At 39.5% G+C, this 19,568-nt stretch overlaps 1 protein-coding gene across 10 annotated transcripts in view; it reads right to left on the minus strand.

The window, feature by feature from the left end:
* LOC140481390 (glutamate receptor 4) overlaps positions 1-19,568 on the minus strand; it is a 324,446-nt gene that overhangs the window by 6,500 nt on the left and 298,378 nt on the right. For all 10 annotated transcript variants that reach the window (XR_011961514.1, XM_072577502.1, XM_072577497.1 and 7 more), the window contains exons 12-13: positions 7,715-7,913; positions 2,664-2,911 (exon numbers count right to left, since the gene is read on the minus strand). Coding sequence is in view for 9 of the 10 variants with exons in the window: in XM_072577502.1 (XP_072433603.1) it covers positions 2,664-2,911; positions 7,715-7,913 (447 nt within the window). In the remaining variant the exon portion in view is untranslated. The remainder of the gene's footprint in view (positions 1-2,663; positions 2,912-7,714; positions 7,914-19,568) is intronic.

A 19,568-nucleotide genomic window follows, 5' to 3' on the forward strand; every position in this document is an offset into this window, starting at 1 on the left:
CGGCAGTAGTTTCCAATATGTGGGTTTCTGATTCCAGCTGTGAAACACTGAGGTATTTCATTACAGATGATCCACTGAATATCAACATTAACTGACAAATGGCAAATCCTCATTTTTCGGATTTCAAAGGAAGTTCAACACCTCATTTGATTCAAGTACGGAATTATAGAATTAATCACATCAACCAAGATTGTTGGAGAGAGAATGCATTGCTATAAATCCAGTCAGTATTTTGTTTAAGGGCTGGTCTCAGAAGTGCAAAAGAAAAGTGCCACAGATTGGCAAGACACATATAATTTCCATACGTCTATAATTGCCAAGTATCCACATGGATATTTCAGTGGTATATATGTGTCAGAATAGCTTCATTCTTACTAGTCAAACAACAGCCCAACATCAAAACTAGGTCACACTAGAAACCCAAAGATAACAAAGAATTTTCTTAATTGGCTCCTCCTCTCATTGTGTTCAATATCTATCCCTTTTATCATTGACAATTTGTGGCAACGTTATGATCTACCTCAGATCTACCCCTTTCCTTTCACTGAGACCCTCAAGAAGGACAATAGCAGGAATGTCATGGCAGCATCATCAGTTTGAAGTTCCAGAATTCCATGTCACAAACCATCCCTTCATTATTGCTGGCTTAATATCACTTCATAGCTTCAAGACCAACTTAGTGCCAATTCATGGTACCCATGCTGCCATTCACCATCTGTTTCCCTTACACCGTCCATGCCAACTCACCCAATTTCCACAAAGGGCATACCTCAGGGCCCAAAATAAACAAAAGTTCTGCCTGTATTGATGATTTCACTGTGCCAAAAAAAGTCTCAATGATTAAAAATAACTATATTTTCATTCCTTCAATAAATAACTCATTTCCCTTATAACAACAAGTATTTGTACTCATACACTCGTGAAACTGTGATGTTGACAGGTAGTTGACTGTGTTGAAAGATTGTGAAATTAATCACACAGGAAATTAAAGTGCCTTGACAGCTTGATAATTCCAATGAGTTTACCCAATTTTTATGTACATTAATGTTTACTTTTAACAATCCTGATGGCCAAAGGACACTTGACCTCTTCCAAAGAGTATCTTCCCTCTCTAAAAGAGTATCTTCCCTCTCTAAAATGGCATCTCCCTCTCTAAAAGGGTATCTTCCCTCTCCTAAAGGTTAGCCTATCTGTCCAAAAGACTATCTTATTTTGCCAAACAAATCTGGTAAGCTTAGACTTTCCTTGAAAAGTGTAAAGCCCACAAGTCATGTTTTAGCCATTCACTAATGAAAATTGAATCTGTTCGAAGGCAGCTACACATTTACATGTACAGTCACCTCCTGTCTATAACCTGTGCCTATTTCCCATACCAGCTGGATACTGGGTTCAGAATGGGACTTCTAGAATTAAGGCTGAGGTACAATTATGCTAATCCGCTTTCTCTATATAAAAATCAGGCCTAGGACTGCAGTAGTAGTTCAAAAGGAAGAGTGACTACTACTTTATCAGGTCACCTATGTGTAGTCTTGGTACCATCATCCACATCAAATTTTAAAAATGGAAAAACACATTTGGTAATAGTGAAACGTGAGGGATGGATAAGTTCCATTGCAAGCTGTATAGTTACTATTATAATAGCCAGTGGGAAAGTTCAGACTTGTTTTCTCATTGCCACGTCAGTATAACATGACTTGGACTTTCTTGGTGCAACAGTTAGTATACCAAATTTGTGAGAAAACCATCTCATTTACGGTCACAAAATGTTCGTATCTCTCCAGATACACAAGACCTAAGAGGGGTGAAAGCAGTAACACAAAATACTGGTTATATCAAACAATGTCCATGATCTCAGGCGATTTGACATTATTAACTTTGAGAATGAAATACCTGATAGTGACTGGGCTGCAAGTTCCCTAGAAGAATGTAAGAGAGAAAATTGTATGATCTTGCACTCCTGTTGGATATCATACCATATGGAAATGTGGGTTAAAGATGTGGCTACAACACTATAGCCCTGATTCTCTGATCCACATTCCCTATGAAAGTCATTACTCAACTGGAGCACAGCATCAAAGAATAAACCTCTACCGACTGGATAATACAAAGCTTTAAACTGAAGGTGGTGATCCTACGAAAAGTAATTTAAAATGTCTCCTTACACTGGATATTTTAAAATATTCTGGCCCATATTACATGGTACCCTGCTATTTATAACAATTCATTGACAATATAGCGCCTTGACACACTGTTAAGGTTTGATAAGTTACTACCTTAAAACAACATTGTTCTTCTTTCTACTGAGTATATTGCTAAATTATCTGTAAAGTGAATGGAAATTAAACTTGTTTGCTGTGCAGTTCTTGGTGTCTATATTAAAATTCATGTGCAGTCTATTTGTTGAGTCAGAAAAACCACTGCATTATAAAATTACTGAAGTGGAATGGTTTTGCTTGCCCTCCTCACTGCTTTTGTGTCACTTAGGAAAATACAATTGATCCATTTTTCATGATTGGAATATTCTTTACCTGTGTACTTTCTTAAAGATGTGGAATGAGATCATGCACATACCAGTCACACAAGATAAAAGAAATACAAGGGACATCAGGGTAGGTGGAATACTATAACAACACAAAGACATATTGTTATACTATCCCACCCACCTTAATGGGGAGTTCTTAGGCGTTGCCACTCCATATCCTTTGGAATCCAGGTTGCCTCCTACTTTCATGGTATCGCACGGTTTCCTTTGTTCAATATATTCGTTCATTGTGGACTCCAGAAGGAAAGCGAACTTGCCCTTGGACTTGCGAACACGCGCCACACCCTCAGCCGTGGTCTTGGTGAAAACTGAAGGTTCCGCAGATTTCATGTAGGCCCACATTTTTTCATATATTGCTATTTTTGATCTCTGAAAAAGAGAAACTGGAATCAACACAAATTGTATTTATCTAATTCTATTCATATAGCAAACGCGCCAAGTTGCTTAGAAGCTGTGCAGTAATTGAAGAATTTGGAGCGATGACTGAACAGACTGGAGAAGTCCATTTGTTTTCTTTAGAGCAGGGAAGGATAAAGGAAGATTGATAAAACCATGAAAAATTTATAATATCATAGAATCAGAGAATCTGTAGTTTGTCACAGCACAGCAAGGGACCAATAAAGATAGAATTGTCCTAGTCCTACTGGACCATGGAGTTGTTCCCCCATTACAGAGAGAGATGACTGGTATCTTCAGGGTCACCATGCCTCAGGTGAGGGGAAAGGTTGAGAAGGAAGGTATTTGACAGTACCTTCAGCTGCTGAGGGATTTGAACCCACACTGTTGGCATCACTCTGTGTTGTAAACCAGCTATGCAGCCAACTGAAACAACTGTCAACACAATATCTCTGAAGGAGCAATTTACCCACTGCCCCTTCTCTGCCTTCTCCGTGTATCCTTGTTCATTCTTCTTCTTCGGATAATAATCCGATTCCTTCCTGAATGTCCAATTGAACCTGCCTCCACCATACTCCTAACCAGTACATTTCACATTCCAACCAATCACTGAGTGAGAAAATTTATCACGTCTCTGTTGTTTCTTTTGCCAAATATCTTAAATCTGTCCTTTTTTGTTCTCAATTCTTGCAGCAATTGGGACTAATTGTCCCTGTCTACTCTCTGTCTACTCTGACACCTATTATGCACATACACCCTTAGGTCCCTCTGTTCCTGTACTCCTTTAGAATTGTATACTTTATTCTAAATTGTCTCCACGTTTTCCTGACTAAAATGAATAACTTTATTCTGCATTAAATTTCATCCTTCCATTTAGGGTGACATGATGGTTCAGTGGCTGGCACTGTGAAGTAGCAGTGCCAAAGACTTGGGTTTGATTCCACTCTCAGATGACTGTCTGTGTTTACCCATTCTCTCCATGCCTGTGTGGGTTTCCTCTGGGTGCTCCAGTTCCCTCCCACAGTCCAAAGATGTGCAAGTTAGTAGGATTGGCCATGCTAATTTGCTCATAGTGTCTGGGAATATGAAGACTAGGTGGAATAGCCATGTGAAATGCAGGGTTACAGGGATAGGGTAGGTCTGGGTGGGTCTGGGTGGGATGCTGTTCAGAGGGTGAGTGTGGACTCAATGAGCTGTAGGACCTGCTTCCACACTGTAGGGATTCTGATTTCATTAAGTTATCTATGTCTTTTTGACTTTCCATACAATCTTTCTCACATTTCACAATTCTTCCAAGTTTTCATCATCCACAAAATTTTGAAACGTTGTCCTGTACAGTGAGGAACAGGATGTTAATGCATATCTCAGGCGTCCTAATTCCAACCCTGGAAAACTCCTCTGCAAATTTTCTTAGAGTTTGAAAATCATCAGTTAACCAGTTTTCTGTCATTCAGCTCACTCAATTTCAATGATACTGCTGTCTCTTTTATCTCTTGGTTGGACAGCTGGTTTGCAATGCAGAATGACATCAACCATGTGGGTTTAATTCCCACAGCAACTGAGGTTACAATGAAGGACTCTCCCTCTCAACCTCTCACCTCACCTGAGGCATGGTGACCCTCAGGTTAAACTCATTATCAGTCATCTGTGTCAAAAAATGAATAGCCCTATGATCTGGTAAGACTATGGCGATTTCAGCTTATACTTTCCTTTTATTGTTATTACGCAGCACTTTATTAAGTACCTTTTGGAGTCCATGTACACAATACCAACAGCATTACCCTCATCAACTCTCTCTCTCTTACATCATTAAAGATATCAGCAAATTAGTTAGAAAGAATTTAGCCTTAACAAATCCACACTTCATTTCCTTAGTTAACTTACATTTGCCTAAATGACTGTTACGTCTGTTACAAATTTTTATTTCTAGAAGCTTCACCACTACCATAGTTAACCATCAGACCTGATGTTCCGGGGCTTAACTGTACACCATTACTCAAAGAAGGATGTGAACTTTTGCAATTCTCTGGTTTCTGCCTCCAACCCTGAGTCAAAGAAAGATGGGAAATATTTGGCCAATGTATCCATATTTTCCATTCTGAATTGTGTGTCCTTGGATGCATACCCTCCAGTACCAATGGATTATCAAACAAACAATCTATCACATACCACCTCTTTGTCAATTTTCAATTCTTCAAATATCTGAACTAACCACTCTTTTCGTCGTTTTTCTTCCTTGGTAAAGACGGAGACAAAGTATTAATTTCCTATGTTAGATATGCTTTCTGTTTTAGTCTCAAATGTCCTTTGCTGCCAAATTGGCCACAAACCTCTCATATTTATATGCCTATAGAAACGTTTATGGTAGCTGCCAATCTATTTTTATACAACCTCTTTGTTTTTCTTTTTTGCTTCTCCAATTCCCCTCTGATTAGTTCTCAGTTGTAATTTCTACCTGATACCTGTCATAGGCACATTTCTTTCTTCATTATTTTGCTCTCCAACTCTTTCAATATCCAAAGGAGCTCTGAATGTTCTTGTTCTGTGTTTCCCTCATGGAAGTATACCTTGAAGTATACCTAAAGCATCTCTCTTCAACAGTAGCCCACTGTTTGGTCATTATTTTGTCTGCCAACCTTAAATTCCAATTTTGATTCCAACTTATTTGGCCCAGGTTCTTTCTTATTCCGTTGAAGTTGGCATACCTAGTTAGTTATTCTTAATCTGAAATATTTCCTGTCCTTTCCATGGCTAAACCTTTCATATAGTGTTCACTGTTCTCTAAATGTTCTCCAATTGACAATTGGCCCACTTCACTCCCAGGTCTATCAAAAATAGAAAAAAAAAATTCTGAACACACTCTCAGAAGTTTTGTTCCTTTCTGCACATTACTGCTATTCCTGTCTCTATTTAGATAATTAATTACCCTATTATAACCTACTCTCTAATTAACATTACTATAATTCTCTTACTTCTCTGTAATTTCCATGCAAACAAGTTCACACAGTAATTCTTCCTATTTTTAATCTTTGTTGCTAAGGTATTATTCTACTTTCCTGCATGGGAGACCAATAAAAGAGTAAATCTCAACTGTCTGAGAACCTGTTTTATAAATAGCAGAAAAGCTTCACTTTATTTAAGTTACTACAAATTTTACCAGTCTTTGTTGAGGCCACTAGGAGAAAATGAGGACTGCAGATGCTGGAGGTCAGAGTCGAGAATACGGTGCTGGAAAAGCGCAGCAGGTCAGGCAGCATCCAAGGAGCAGGAGAATCGATGTTTTGGGCATAAGCCCTTCATCAGGAATGAGTCTCGTGGGCTGGGGTACTGAGAGATAAATGGGAGAGGGGGTGCAGTTGGGGTAAGGTAGCTGACAATACGATAGTGGACAAAAGTGAGGGAGAATGTGATAGATTGGAGAGGAGGGTGGAGCAGATAGATGGGAAAGGTAATGGACAGATCAAGAGGGCGTTGCCAAGTTGGAGGCTTGGGACTGGGATAATGTCCCAGTCAGGCATTATCCCAGTCCCAAGCCTCCAACTCAGCACCGCCCTCTTGACCTGTCCATCACCTTTCCCATTTATCTGCTCCACCCTCCTCTCTGACCTATCACCTTATCCCCCACCTCATGAGATTAGATTACCTAAAGTATGGAAGCAGGCCCTTCGGCCCAACAGGTCCACACCGACGCTCCAAAGAGTGACCCATCCAGACCCAGTCCCCATATTTACCCCTGACTAATGGACCTCACACTATGGGCAATTTAGCATGGTCAATTCACCTGACCTGCACATTTTTGGCTTGTGGGAGGAAACCAGAGCACCTGGAGGAAACCCACGTAGACACAGGGAGAATGCGCAAACTCCACACAGACAGTTGCCCAAGGCTGGAATCAAACCCGGGTCCCTGGTGCCTTGAGGCAACACTGCCAACCACTGGGCCACCAAGCCGCCCCACCTATCGCATTCTTAGCTACTTTTCCCCCAACCCCACCCCCATGCCATTTATCTCTCAGTCCCCAGCCCACAAGCCTCATTCCTGATGACAGGCTTATGCCTGAAATGTCGATTCTCCTGCTCCTCGGATGCTGCTTGACATGCTGTGCTTTTCCAGCATCACACTCTCAACTTTGTTTAGGCCAGCAAATGCAACATTTCAATGTACAGAGATGCTCCATTTCATCCTCTAGTCAGAATATTCTCGTTAATAAGCAAAAGATACCATAAAAAAGTGAGCACAATGAACGACAGTCAGGTCAAGAAGAAAAATAGACTACCAAATCAAAAGGACAAATACGACAGGAAACTAAGTGTGACAATATTTCTGAATGCCAGATCTATGGAAGCATTATTCTGTTTCACTCAGCAGAACCCTTGTATTTTTTAATCCATTTAAGCCTGTTCCTTCCACATATCAAGAACACTTAATTTTATCATAATCTCTATAACAACTAGTCAAGTTCCACAAGACACTCCTTAACCTTCAAAGATAATCGGATGCATCTTCAGAATATTCATGCCTTCTCACATCTCTACTATTCAATTCTGGCTTGCTGATCTCTACAAACAGCAATTTGCACTCCACTTTCAGCAACAGAGGAAACGTTGCGTAATATGGAGAATTTGATCATTTCAACCAGTAGCTATTGTCGCATCTTTCCACTTTCTTCAATTCCAAGCTGACTGCACATGTATCCCTCTGTGTTTGATCTGACTGAATATGGATTTGCTTTGTTAATGTAGAATACCTAACCCTGTCAGACATAGAGAGGCTTACTCTGAAAAATTCTTTTGTAGAACCTGAGTCCAGTGTTCCGTATGCAATTTCAGTTTGCTTTGAAAGATCTTCAGCACTTTCTATAGGTGACACCATTCTCTCTACAGTCAGGAAAGCAGCAAGATTTGCCGTGTAGGAAGAAATTATAATCAGGGTGAAGAACCACCACACTCCTCCGACAATGCGTCCAGATAGTGATCTAAATATTTAAAGAAAAGTATAGCTTTTAAATAATATTCTGGACAGGAAGAATCACGCACCTAATTCAACAAATTACAGCTCTTTGCATCATAGGCTGTCACAATCAAAAACATTTTATTTCCCTACATTACATTTTGCAACTCCTTAAAATTCAATTTCTACTTAACAAACCCTTATTTAAAAGGCCTCTGCTTTCTCCTTCAGCTCAATGCAGTAGCTTTGGACAGGTTGTTTTGTTCACAGGAACAGTGACTCAAGCTACCTGGTACTGCCTGTAACATGCGTTATTCTGGTGAGAATACATGGGGAAAAGAATATAAAGTGATATGATTCCAATTTCTATTAATTCTAATGGCAAGCAGCATTCAATCAAATAAAGTGGTGTTGCCTCCAGTCCCTGCATTTTTCTTCTCCTAAGTCGTCTGACAACCATCCAATTACACAGGGTGTAATGATGGCATTGTGGTTTACGTTGCCTTGCCACCTATGAAAATGTTTTCAAAATCATGAGATTTGTATTTTATAAATATACATGAGACTGGTTTTCAATTGAAATACCTGTATTAGCGAGTTTTGAGAAGATTTGTAGCTCAGGTTGAGGTTCTGGATGTAGGTTTGCTCGCTGAGCTGGAAGGTTCATGTTCAGACATTTTGTCACCATACTAGGTAACATCTTCAGTGAGCCTTCGGGTGAAGCACAGCTGATGATTCCTGCTTTCTATTTATATGTTTAGGTTTCTTTGGGTTGGTAATGTTATTTCCTGTGGTGATGTCATTTCCTGTGGAGATGTCATTTCCTGTTATTTTTCTCAGGGGGGTAAATGGGGTCCAAGTCAATGTGTTTGTTGATAGAGTTCCGGTTGGAATGCCATGCTTTTAGGAATTCTCGTATGTGTCTCTGTTTCGCTTGTCCTAGGATGGATGTGTTGTCTTGGTCGAAGTGGTGTCTTTCCTCATCTGTATGTAAGGATACTAGTGAGAGAGCGTCATGTTGTTACGTGGCTAGTTGATGTTCAAGTATTCAAAACTAATGTCATTTACAAAATTCCATGCAAGAGCTGTAACAAACACTACATTGGGTAAATAGGCAGAAAACTAGCCACCAGGATACATGAACATCAACTAGCCACAGAACGACATGAGCCTCTCTCACTAGTATCCTTACTACAGATAGGGAAGGACATCACTTCGACAAGGACAACACATCCATCCTAGGACAAGCCAAACAGAGACACCCACGAGAATTCCTAGAAGCATGGCATTCCAATGGAACTCTTTCAACAAATACATTGACTTGGACGCCATTTACCAGCCCCCTGAGAAAAGCAACAGGAAATGACATCACCACAGGAAATGACATTACCAACCCAAAGAAACCAAAACATATAAATAGAAAGCAGGAATTATCAGCTGTGTTTCATCCGAAGGCTCATTGAAGATGTTACCTAGTATGGTGACGAAACGTCTGAAAATGAACCTTCCAGCTCAAAGAGCAAACCTACATCCAGAACCTCAACCTGAGCTACAAATCTTCTCAAAACTCGCTAATACAGGTATTTCAATTGAAAACCAGTCTCATGGCACCATTAAACCAAGACAGTCTACATGTAAAGTCAAGGAACTTGATTGCATATTTTCTGTCACTTACATGCTACTTTAAACATTCAAGAGAGGCAAATTAGTTGGTGCAACAGCAGACTGCTCATGTTTGTAAAGAAACAAACTGGGAAAACTGCTCCTTTATTAACAAAACAGTCTATCTTTGGATGTTGCACACTTTCATATTTGGGCTATTATGGATAAAAAATGGTTTAAAGTCTGCAAGATTAGAATTCGCTCATCTTGCTGCCATTAAAAGTATCAAACTGGAATATTATTAACTTGAATTTATATCGTGTTTATGGACATGGCCAACAAATTGATGCGGGTTTCTGTAATAACTTGCAGCATCCTTACAGTGGACATAATTAGGCTGCCAATTCTCAGATGGTCAATGCAACTTGCCAAAGAATTTACCTTAAAAAGGTGATTTAAATCATCAACATTGAAATATTTCTCTCCGAGAGAAGGAAACATTTTTATAATAACAATATCAGTTTGTATACTGTATTGTTACATTAATAATGTTCTTAGTACACTGAGCTGAACGAAAGCAACAAGCAAGCTGTGTGCAGAATTCAAAAGGTAATGCAAGTGTCCAGATCATTTAATGAGAGAAAGTTGTAATCAGCGGCAATGATCAATGAAACAGGACACTGCTGCTTAAAAAATGCAACTCTCCTGGTAACACAGTAATCAGACATTAATGATGGCATTTACTTAGTTACTGAAAACTGGAAAATTAAACTGTAATGCAAAAATCACACCACAATCACAAGAATGGAGGGAGAGAAAGACAGAAGACAGCAAAAGGTAATGATACAAGAAACCAAAACGTGAAGGTATGGTAAGTATTAATTTATTGAGACAATGAATGTACAGAGAACAAAATAACAGACACCACATGTACAATCACTACAAATAGTAACATTTCCTTAAAGCAGCACAGGAATATTTTGCATATTAGACCGTAAAAAGCATTCTTACCGTAGAAAATTATTTCGGCAAGCTCTACCCTGATCATTGTAAAACAGCAGTTAAAAGTAATACTTTGATTCTGGCATCTTTTCACCAACATTCCTTATATTGCTAAACCAACGTTGCTACTAATGCAAAGCAGTAATTGAAGTGAAAATAACATTTTCATGGTGAATTGTCAGTACAGTCATTTTTAAGCGCACGCATACAGCCATACAATGAAATATTTGCAATTCATATACTTTGTAACAAAGTGATCGCAGGTTTTTTTAAAGGATTGCTTTCCTCCTGTTGCTAATATCAGCTTAAGGTCAACTTCAATATAATATGCTAATACAGAACACACTGCTACTCAAGCCACATTTGATAAAATTAGTATATGTAGAAAATACATTTCTTTAAGATATTTCTATTCAGGAATTTCACATTCAATTTTTAGTTGGATTTAAGAAACAGGGTATGAGTGAAAACCTTTTTGACAGAAATATTGGCAAAGTTACTACCTTTATTCTTTCTGTCAGGAATACTACAGTTGATGGAGACAATCAAAGTGTGTTTCAATGTTTTCTTGCATTAGTGGACTTAATTCTGCAACAGAAACACCATTAAATCTGTGGTTCTTTATAAATAAAATGATCTAATAAAGTGTGGAATATTACAGAACCCATGGCTACATGAGATTGAACAATGGTCCACACCAATAGCTTGTATTTGCTGACAGTATTAGGTCTCACCCTAAACCTCTGAATGGACTGTCCCATATCGTATAGACTTCCTTGGAAGTTTTGGATACTGCTCCTATTACTTTAGACTCCAAAGACTGGATTTTCCCTTTCAGAGGTGGGAATTAGGTGTCAAGTTCCCATTCAGGATTGTGAAGCCGACTCCTGGAAGTCGGTTTTGTTGAGGACAGGCCTTCACGATCCTAATGATGCGTTTGCTGCAGTGTTAGTGGCTGAGGCAGGAGAATTGGGAGTTACCAGGAGTTGTGGGGGGGGGGAGCGGGGGGGCAAACCTACTAGCTCAAATCAACAGACACTGTATGGCTGGGTGTTGAGAGTGTGGTGCTGGAAAAGCACAGCAGGTCAGGCAGCATCCGAGGAGCTACAGGATCCACATTTTGGGCATAAGCCCGTCATCAAGAACACTATGTGGTTGCCATTTGCGCAATAATGCTTGAGGACAAAAGTTGTCAAAATTCAAATTCCCCAACTTCAGAGGGAAGTCCAAGGCCTGGAAACCAGGTCAAGGTCTCGGTAATCTTGATATTCACTTGATCAGTGAGTTATTTGACAATGAATCATAGAATCCCTACAGTGCAGAAAGAGGCCATTTGGCCCATCAAGTTTGCACCCATCCTTCAAACAGCATTAATATCCAAAACATTAATAATTAAATTTAAAAACCACAGCATATTATAGAACATAGAACATAGAACATTATAGCACAGAATAGGCCTTTCAGCCCACGATGTTGTGCCAACCATTGATCCTCATGTGAGGTAAACCTAATGTATGAACTCTCAAATTTCTGTGACCATATGCATGTCCAGTAGTCTCTTAAATATCTCCAATGACCTCGCTTCCACAACTGCTGCTGGCAACGCATTCAATGCTTTCACAACTCTCTGCGTAAAGAACCCGCCTCTGACATCCCCTCTATACGTTCCGCCAAACAGCCGAAAACTATGACCCCTCGTGTTAACAATTTCTGCCCTGGGAAAAAGTCTCTGGCTATCAACTCTATCTATGCCTCTCATGATCTTGTACATCTCAATTAGGTCCCCTCTCTTCCTTCTTTTTTCCAATGAAAAATGTCTGAGCTCAGTCAACCTCTCTTCGTAAGATAAGCCCTCCATTCCAGGAAGCATCCTGGTAAACCTCCTCAGAACCCTCTCCAAAGCATCCACATCTTTCCTATAATAGGGTGACCAGAACTGGACACAGTATTCCAAGTGCGGTCTAACCAAAGTTTTATAGAGCTGCAACAAGATTTCATGGCTCTTAAATTCAATCCCCCTGTTAATGAAAGCCAAAACACCATATGCTTTCTTAACAACCCTGTCCACTTGGGTGTCCATTTTAAGGGATCTATGTACCTACACACCAAGAATCCTGTCTTTAATCCTGTACTCAACTTTCAAGTTTGACCTTCCAAAATGCATCACTTTGCATTTGTCCAGGTTGAACTCCATCTGCCACCTCTCAGCCCATCTCTGTATCCTGTCAATGTCACGCTGCAGCCTACAACAGTCCTCTATACTGTCAACGACACCTCCGACCTTTGTGTCGTCAGCAAATTTGCTAATCCATCCTTCAATTCCCTCATCCAAGTCATTAATAAAAATTACAAAGAGGAGAGGCCCCAAGAACAGAGCCCTGTGGAACACCTCTCACCACTGACTTCCAGACAGAATACTTTCCTTCCACTACCACTCACGGTCTTCTGTTGACCAGCCAATTCAGCTAAATTTCCCTGTATCCCATTCTTCCTGACCTTCTGAATGAGCCTACCATAGGGAACCTTAACAAATGCCTTACTGAAGTCCATATACACCACATCCACTGCTCAAGCCTCAGCAACTTGTCTAGTAACATCCTCAAAGAACTCTATAAGATTTGTGAGGCATGACCTGCCCCTCACAAATCTGTGCTGACTGCCTTTAATCAAGCCATGCTCTTCCAGATGGTCATAAATCCTATCCCTCAGAATCCTTTCTAACACCTTGCAGACGACAGACGTGAGACTGACACATTACTATTTAACTGATTAGCAAAATTATTAATAATTTTTAAAGGTTTCAATCAAGTGGATAAAGAACAACTATTTCCACTGACAGAAAGGATTGAAGGTAATTGGCAAAAGAAGTATAGAGATTATGAAGAAAAGATGTATATGCAATGAATTGTTACTGATCAGAATGAACGGCTGAAAAAGATAGTTGAAACAGATTCAATAGCAATATTCAAAAAGAATTTGCAAGTATAATATTTTCTGAGTAATGGGGGTGAAACATAGAATTAGGACTAACTGGAAAAGAGTGGCTGGTCTCTTTTGTGACATGATTTTATGAAATAAAAGCTTCTATTTATGACTTATGTTGGTTTAATTGCCCATGATATGCATCTACCTACTAATATAAAAATTCATAACTGGAGCTGGGACATCGATTATTGTTGAGTGGCAAAAGTACACTTTCTTTTCAAACACACATCAGTTTAGAAGCATACATGAGTTGGAAGACTGTCCAGGTGCCATATGATGCAGCAAGATAAAGTAGTCAAATGGAATACGAATGTTTTACAATAAATACATCTTTCCACATCAACACTGCTCAGGCCACAAAAATATAGTCCTCAAATTTTTCAAAATTAATATCAGCTCTCTTTAGCAACAGACACACATTCACGTTAACAAAATGGCTGCTGTTACAGCACCTTGAACATGGAAAAATCTCTCAATGACACAAGGTGGTGAAAATATAGGAACTGTGTGGAAATTAGAATAATTATGAGCAAAACAAGAGGATGTGAGAAAAAAGATGAAATCTAAGAATAGATTTTGAGGAGCCTTCTGAAGCTGAGTAAGATGAAAATCTGGCAGAAGGGTTCAGAAAGATAATTTCATTTGATTTTTGAAGGAGCATCCTTATTCATTGGAAACCCAAATGTTTGAGATTGTGGCTCACAACAAATGTTCTTGAGTAACTATGTCTGTAATCAAAGACCTATGGAAATGAGAAAGGACTAAAAGCATAGTAGAATGATTGTGTGTATTTCAAACAGGGACTCGAATAAACATGGCAGCATTGTCAAATTTACTGCTATTTGGCTGAAATTCTATACTTTGGATAACTGATTGGGGATTTATGGCTCACATTCAAAACTGGAAATTTTCCAAGAGGCAGGAAGCAGTTTAAAAAAAACACTTCAAATTAAAACCTCGTGTCTGGAAGCTACACTAACAAATGCCGTTGATTTTTCAATAGCCTTAAATATCAACTCACAAAACGCACATCAAATTTAAATAAAGCTGTCTGCTTTCAGATAAGGCATTACTAAGGCTATGAATGTGACAGTGATGTCCCATAGTCACGTGGTGTTCTATATTTTGGTAGAAATCTGACTCAGAACGAACACAGATGTATGTTCAATGGGTGCTAATACAAACAAGTGTTCCAGCTGCACTTTTTATGAAGAAGAGCCTGGGCTGACAGCCATTTACAGAGCTTTGTGGTTTGATTAATGAACAACTTAGTGACTCATTGTGACATATACCCCTGAATGACACACATATCGTCTTTATATTTTGCTTCCTTGTCTTATAATGAAGTATATTCATGATTTAAAAGTTGTTAATTGCACATAGTGCAAACACAGTTTGCAATTTATTTATTTTGAAAGACTTTAAAACATGTTCATCTAGATGTTGGCACTGTTACTCTATAAATACTTAGTGATCATGTCAATTTTTTTTGTTATTTCAACAGAAGCTGTGTTAATGCCTTTGCCAAAATAGCAAAGAGAGAAATTTAACACATCCTTAAAATGTTTGCACAAAATATCACTGATAGTGATTTCCAAGCTGAAATAACTTCTAACAAGATTGCTTTCAGTCGTTCTCTCACACTGGTGTAATACATTAATGGCAACACAAAATAGTAATGATCTGATGCAGAATAAGTGTTTAAAAGCAAGTTGTCAGGATTGGAAAGGGAAAGTACTTCTTTATAAGTAAAACTGACAATGAGTATTACTGAAACTTGCTCAGTGTTGACATTGCTTACCGTAAATAGAAAAGAGTTCCACTCCCCAACACTAACTTCTCTCACATAAGAGTATCAGAAATACGAGCAATAGTAGACCATTTGGGTCCCAGCGTCTGCTCAGTCATTCAATAAAATCATGGCTGATCCGATTGTGGCCACACCGCCACTTTGCTGTTTCCCACGATTTCCCCGCACCCCACCGCAATCCCCCCCCCCACCCCACCCCCACCACCAGAATAAAAACCTAAACTCTGTTGTCAGTCAACAATCATATTTAATGTTCGAGCCTCTATTGCGCTCTGGGAATTGAATTACAAACACTACTGAATCTCTGAAAAAGAAATTCCTCATCATATCTGTCTAAGTGGGAAATCCCTTGGTTTGAAATTCTGTCACTAGTTCTAGATTCGCCCATAAGAAACATCCTCTCAGCATCTACCCTGTCAAATCCCCTCAAAATCTTATATGTTTCAATAATCCCAGCCCTCAATGAATACAGGCCCAATATGCATAAACTTACTTTGTAAGACAAATACCTCATTCTAGAAATCAGCCTCATAGCTTCTTTGAACTGTTTTCAATGCAAATCAATTCCTCCTTAAGTAATGTGACTGAAACTTTACATAGTGCTTTCGGTATGGTCTCACCAATGCCCTATTCAGCTACAACAATAATTTATACTTTATTTGTCTTGCAATAAAGACTAACATGCCATTTACCTCCTAATTTCTTGTGATTACTGTATGCTGATGTTTTGTGTAAGAATATTCAGATTGTACTATATCATTCTGCAGTCATTCTCCATTTAAATACTATCCTATTTTTTATTCTTCCTGCTAAAATGGATAACCTCAGTTTCTCACATTGTACCCCACTGCCACATTTTGCCCACTGATTTTGCCTACATCCTTTTCCAGGTTACACATGTCCTGCTCTTAATTGCTTTCTCACCTATTTTCATATCATCAGCAAAATTGGCTTCAATGTGATGGTGTTTTGGAGTATAGAATAACCTTTATTATTATGTACTTACGGTGTGGAAGCAAGCCATTTTAATCCAAAACAGTGACACAAATTGTGAACAGTTAATACTGATACACTATTCTTTGTGTCACTCAACCAGTTTCAATTTACCATCCTGAAAAGGGCCCACTAATCCTGATAGTATTTCCTGTTACTTAACCAGTCCTCCATTGAATATACTAACCCCAACACCATAAGCTTTCATCTTGTCTGGCAATTATTTATGCGGCAACTTATCAAGTGTCTTTTTAAAATCCAAACATACATCTACTCATAGAATCATAAAATCCCTACAATGTGGAAATAGGCCATTCAGCCCATCAAGTCCACCCCCACCCCGTGAAGGTGTCTTCATAAAGGGTAACTCCCACATTAACTGGGAGTTGCACTGATTGATATGCTCTGTACTAGGGATAACCCCCTACCTCCCATTTGATTTATGGAATTTGGGAGGTGAGTTATTCAGAAAGTGAGGACTACAGATGCTGGAGATGAGAGTTGAAAAGTGTGGTGCTGGAAAAGCACAGCAGGTCAGGCAGCATCCGAGGAGCAGGAAAATCCATGTTTTGGGCATAAGCCCTTCATCAGGAATGTCCAGTGATGATAGTGCCATTGTATGTTAAGGTCTGGTTGGATTCTATCCTGTTGGATATGGCCATTGCCTGGCATCTGTGCAGTATGAATATAATTTGCCAGCTATAAGTCTAACCTGAATGATGTCCAAGTTTTGCTGATTTGAACACAGATAATTTCAGGACCTGAGAAGTCATGAATGATGCTGAACATTATGCAATCAGTGGCAAACATTTGAATTCTGACCTTATGATTAAGGAGAGGTCAATTAAAAAATAGCTGAAGATGGCTGGGCTCAGGCCTCTATTCTGAGGATCTTCTGCAGTGATGTCCTTGAATTAATCATATTATTAAAATTATCTCCAACTTTCAGAGAGTTTTCCCATTTTATATCATGAGGGCCATGACTAGGATGAATAGCCAAGGTCTTGTCCCTGGGGTGGGGGAGTCCAGAACTAGAGGGACACCCTAATAGGGTGAAATGGGAAAGATCTAACTGGGACCTAAGGGGCAACTGTTCCAAGCAGAGGGTGGTGCATGTCTGGAATGAGCTGTCAGAGGAAGTGGTGGAGGCTGGTAAATTACAACATTTAAAAGGCATCAGGATGGATATATGAAAAGGAAGGGTTTAGTGGGATATGGCCAAGTGCTGGCAAATGGGACTAGTTTAATTGAGGATATCTGGTCGGCATGAATGAGTTTGGACCAAAGGGTTTGTTTTTGTGCTGTACATCTCTATGACTCTGTGATCCTAGTTTTGCCAGGGCTCCTTGATACCACACTTGATCAAATTGATATCGAGGGCATGCACCCTCACCTCTTGACTTCAGCTGTTTTGCCCATATTTGAGTGAATGTAATGTGGTCAGGAGCTGAGCAGGGTCTGGCAGAACCCAAACTAAGCATCAGTGAAGAAGTGTTGCTTGATGATATTACTGACAGCAACTGATAATTAAGAGTTGACTTCTCAATGGCATTTACAGATGGGCAAACAACACTGGCTCAGCCAGAGATGCCCACATCACATGAATGTGTTGGCCAGGTTGAAATTGTTCTGTGTTTTGTGACCAGGATGTACCTGGGCAACTTTCCATATTGCTGAAAAGATACCAGAATTGTAGTTGTACAGAAACAACTTGGCGAGGGATGCTGTTCATTCTCAAAAAAAAAAGTCTTCAGCATTATTGTTTGAATATTGTCAGAGTCTATGGTCTTTGCAGAATCTCGCATCTTCAACTGTTTTTTTTTTGATATCACATAGAGTGAATCAAATTTGCTGAAGGCTGGCGTAAATAATGCTGGGGATCTCCAGAGGAGGCTGAGATAAATTGTTCACTTGGCACTTCTGGCAGAAGATGCTGGCAAATGTTTTAGCTCTATCATTTGCACTGATGGGCTGTGCTCCCCCATTATTGAAGATGGGGATATTTGTGGTACCACCACCTCCAGTGAGTTCATAGAATCGCTACAGTGTGGAAGCAGGCCATTCAGCCAATCAAGTCCACATCAATCCTCTGAAGAGCATCCCATCAAGTCCCAACCCCATCCCTGCAGCCTTGCATTTCACGTGGCTAATCCAGCCAGCTAGCACATCTTTGTCCTGTGGGAGGAAACTGGAGCGCCCCCACACAGACACGAGGAGAATGTGCAAACTCCACACAGACACCTAGTTCCCTGGTGCTGTGAGGCAACGATGTTAACCAATGAGCCACCATGCTACCATAAATTGTTCAATTGTTTAATTATCCACCACCATTCATGACTGGGTATGGGAGGACCATAGAGCTTAGATTTAATCCAGATATTTCTGCCTTCGCCAGACTGACACATCCGTTTTAAGAATGCCTGATTCTGCACCTGGTATTATTTGTTCCCATCCTTAAACTCCTATTCTGGACTCAGATGTTGCACCTTTCTGGTAGAATCTTCCTTCCTTAATGAGATACATATTTTCTGAGAGTTAAGAAATATTTCCTTAAATATACTGTTTCTCCAATGTCTTAACTTTTAACTTATTTACCCAGCTGCATTAGGCGACTCTTCATATTTTTACATGTACCTTTACTTGACATTAGTTACAAACACACATTTCTTACTCTCAAACTAAATGGGAAATTCTACAATTTTATGATCACTCTTGCATACAGCATCCTTTACTGTGGGTTTTTTAAATTAATCTTGTCCCATTACACATTACTAGATGCAAAATGGGGTGGATTCTGCTAGAGTCTAGAACAAATTGTTCTAAGAAACTGTCCTGAATACAATCTGTGAACTTGTTCAAGGGGAGGCAATGGCATTCTGGTATTATTGCTAGACTATTCATTGAGAGATCCAAGTAATGTTCGAAGAACTTGAGTTCAAATCCTGTTGTGACAGATAGTGGAATTTGAATTCAATCAAAATCTGGAATTAAGAAACCATTGCTGATTGTTGGAAAAACCCATCTGGTTCACTAACATACTTTAGGAAAGTAAGTTGCTGTCTTTACCTGGTCTGGCCTACCTGTGACTGCAAACCCACATCAATGTTGTTGGTTCTTAACTGCACGCTGAAGAGATGGTCAACAAAGGCTGGTCTAACCAATGACACCCACATTCAGCGAATGAATGAAAAGAAAATCCTCCAGGCTATCTTTGCTAATTTGATTTGTTCAATTGATTTGAAGATTGGAGTTACCCACGAATCTACGTACTCTGACTTACTGTATAGC

Source organism: Chiloscyllium punctatum, chromosome 9 (genome assembly GCF_047496795.1).
Source record: "Chiloscyllium punctatum isolate Juve2018m chromosome 9, sChiPun1.3, whole genome shotgun sequence".
Classification (NCBI taxonomy): domain Eukaryota; kingdom Metazoa; phylum Chordata; class Chondrichthyes; order Orectolobiformes; family Hemiscylliidae; genus Chiloscyllium; species Chiloscyllium punctatum.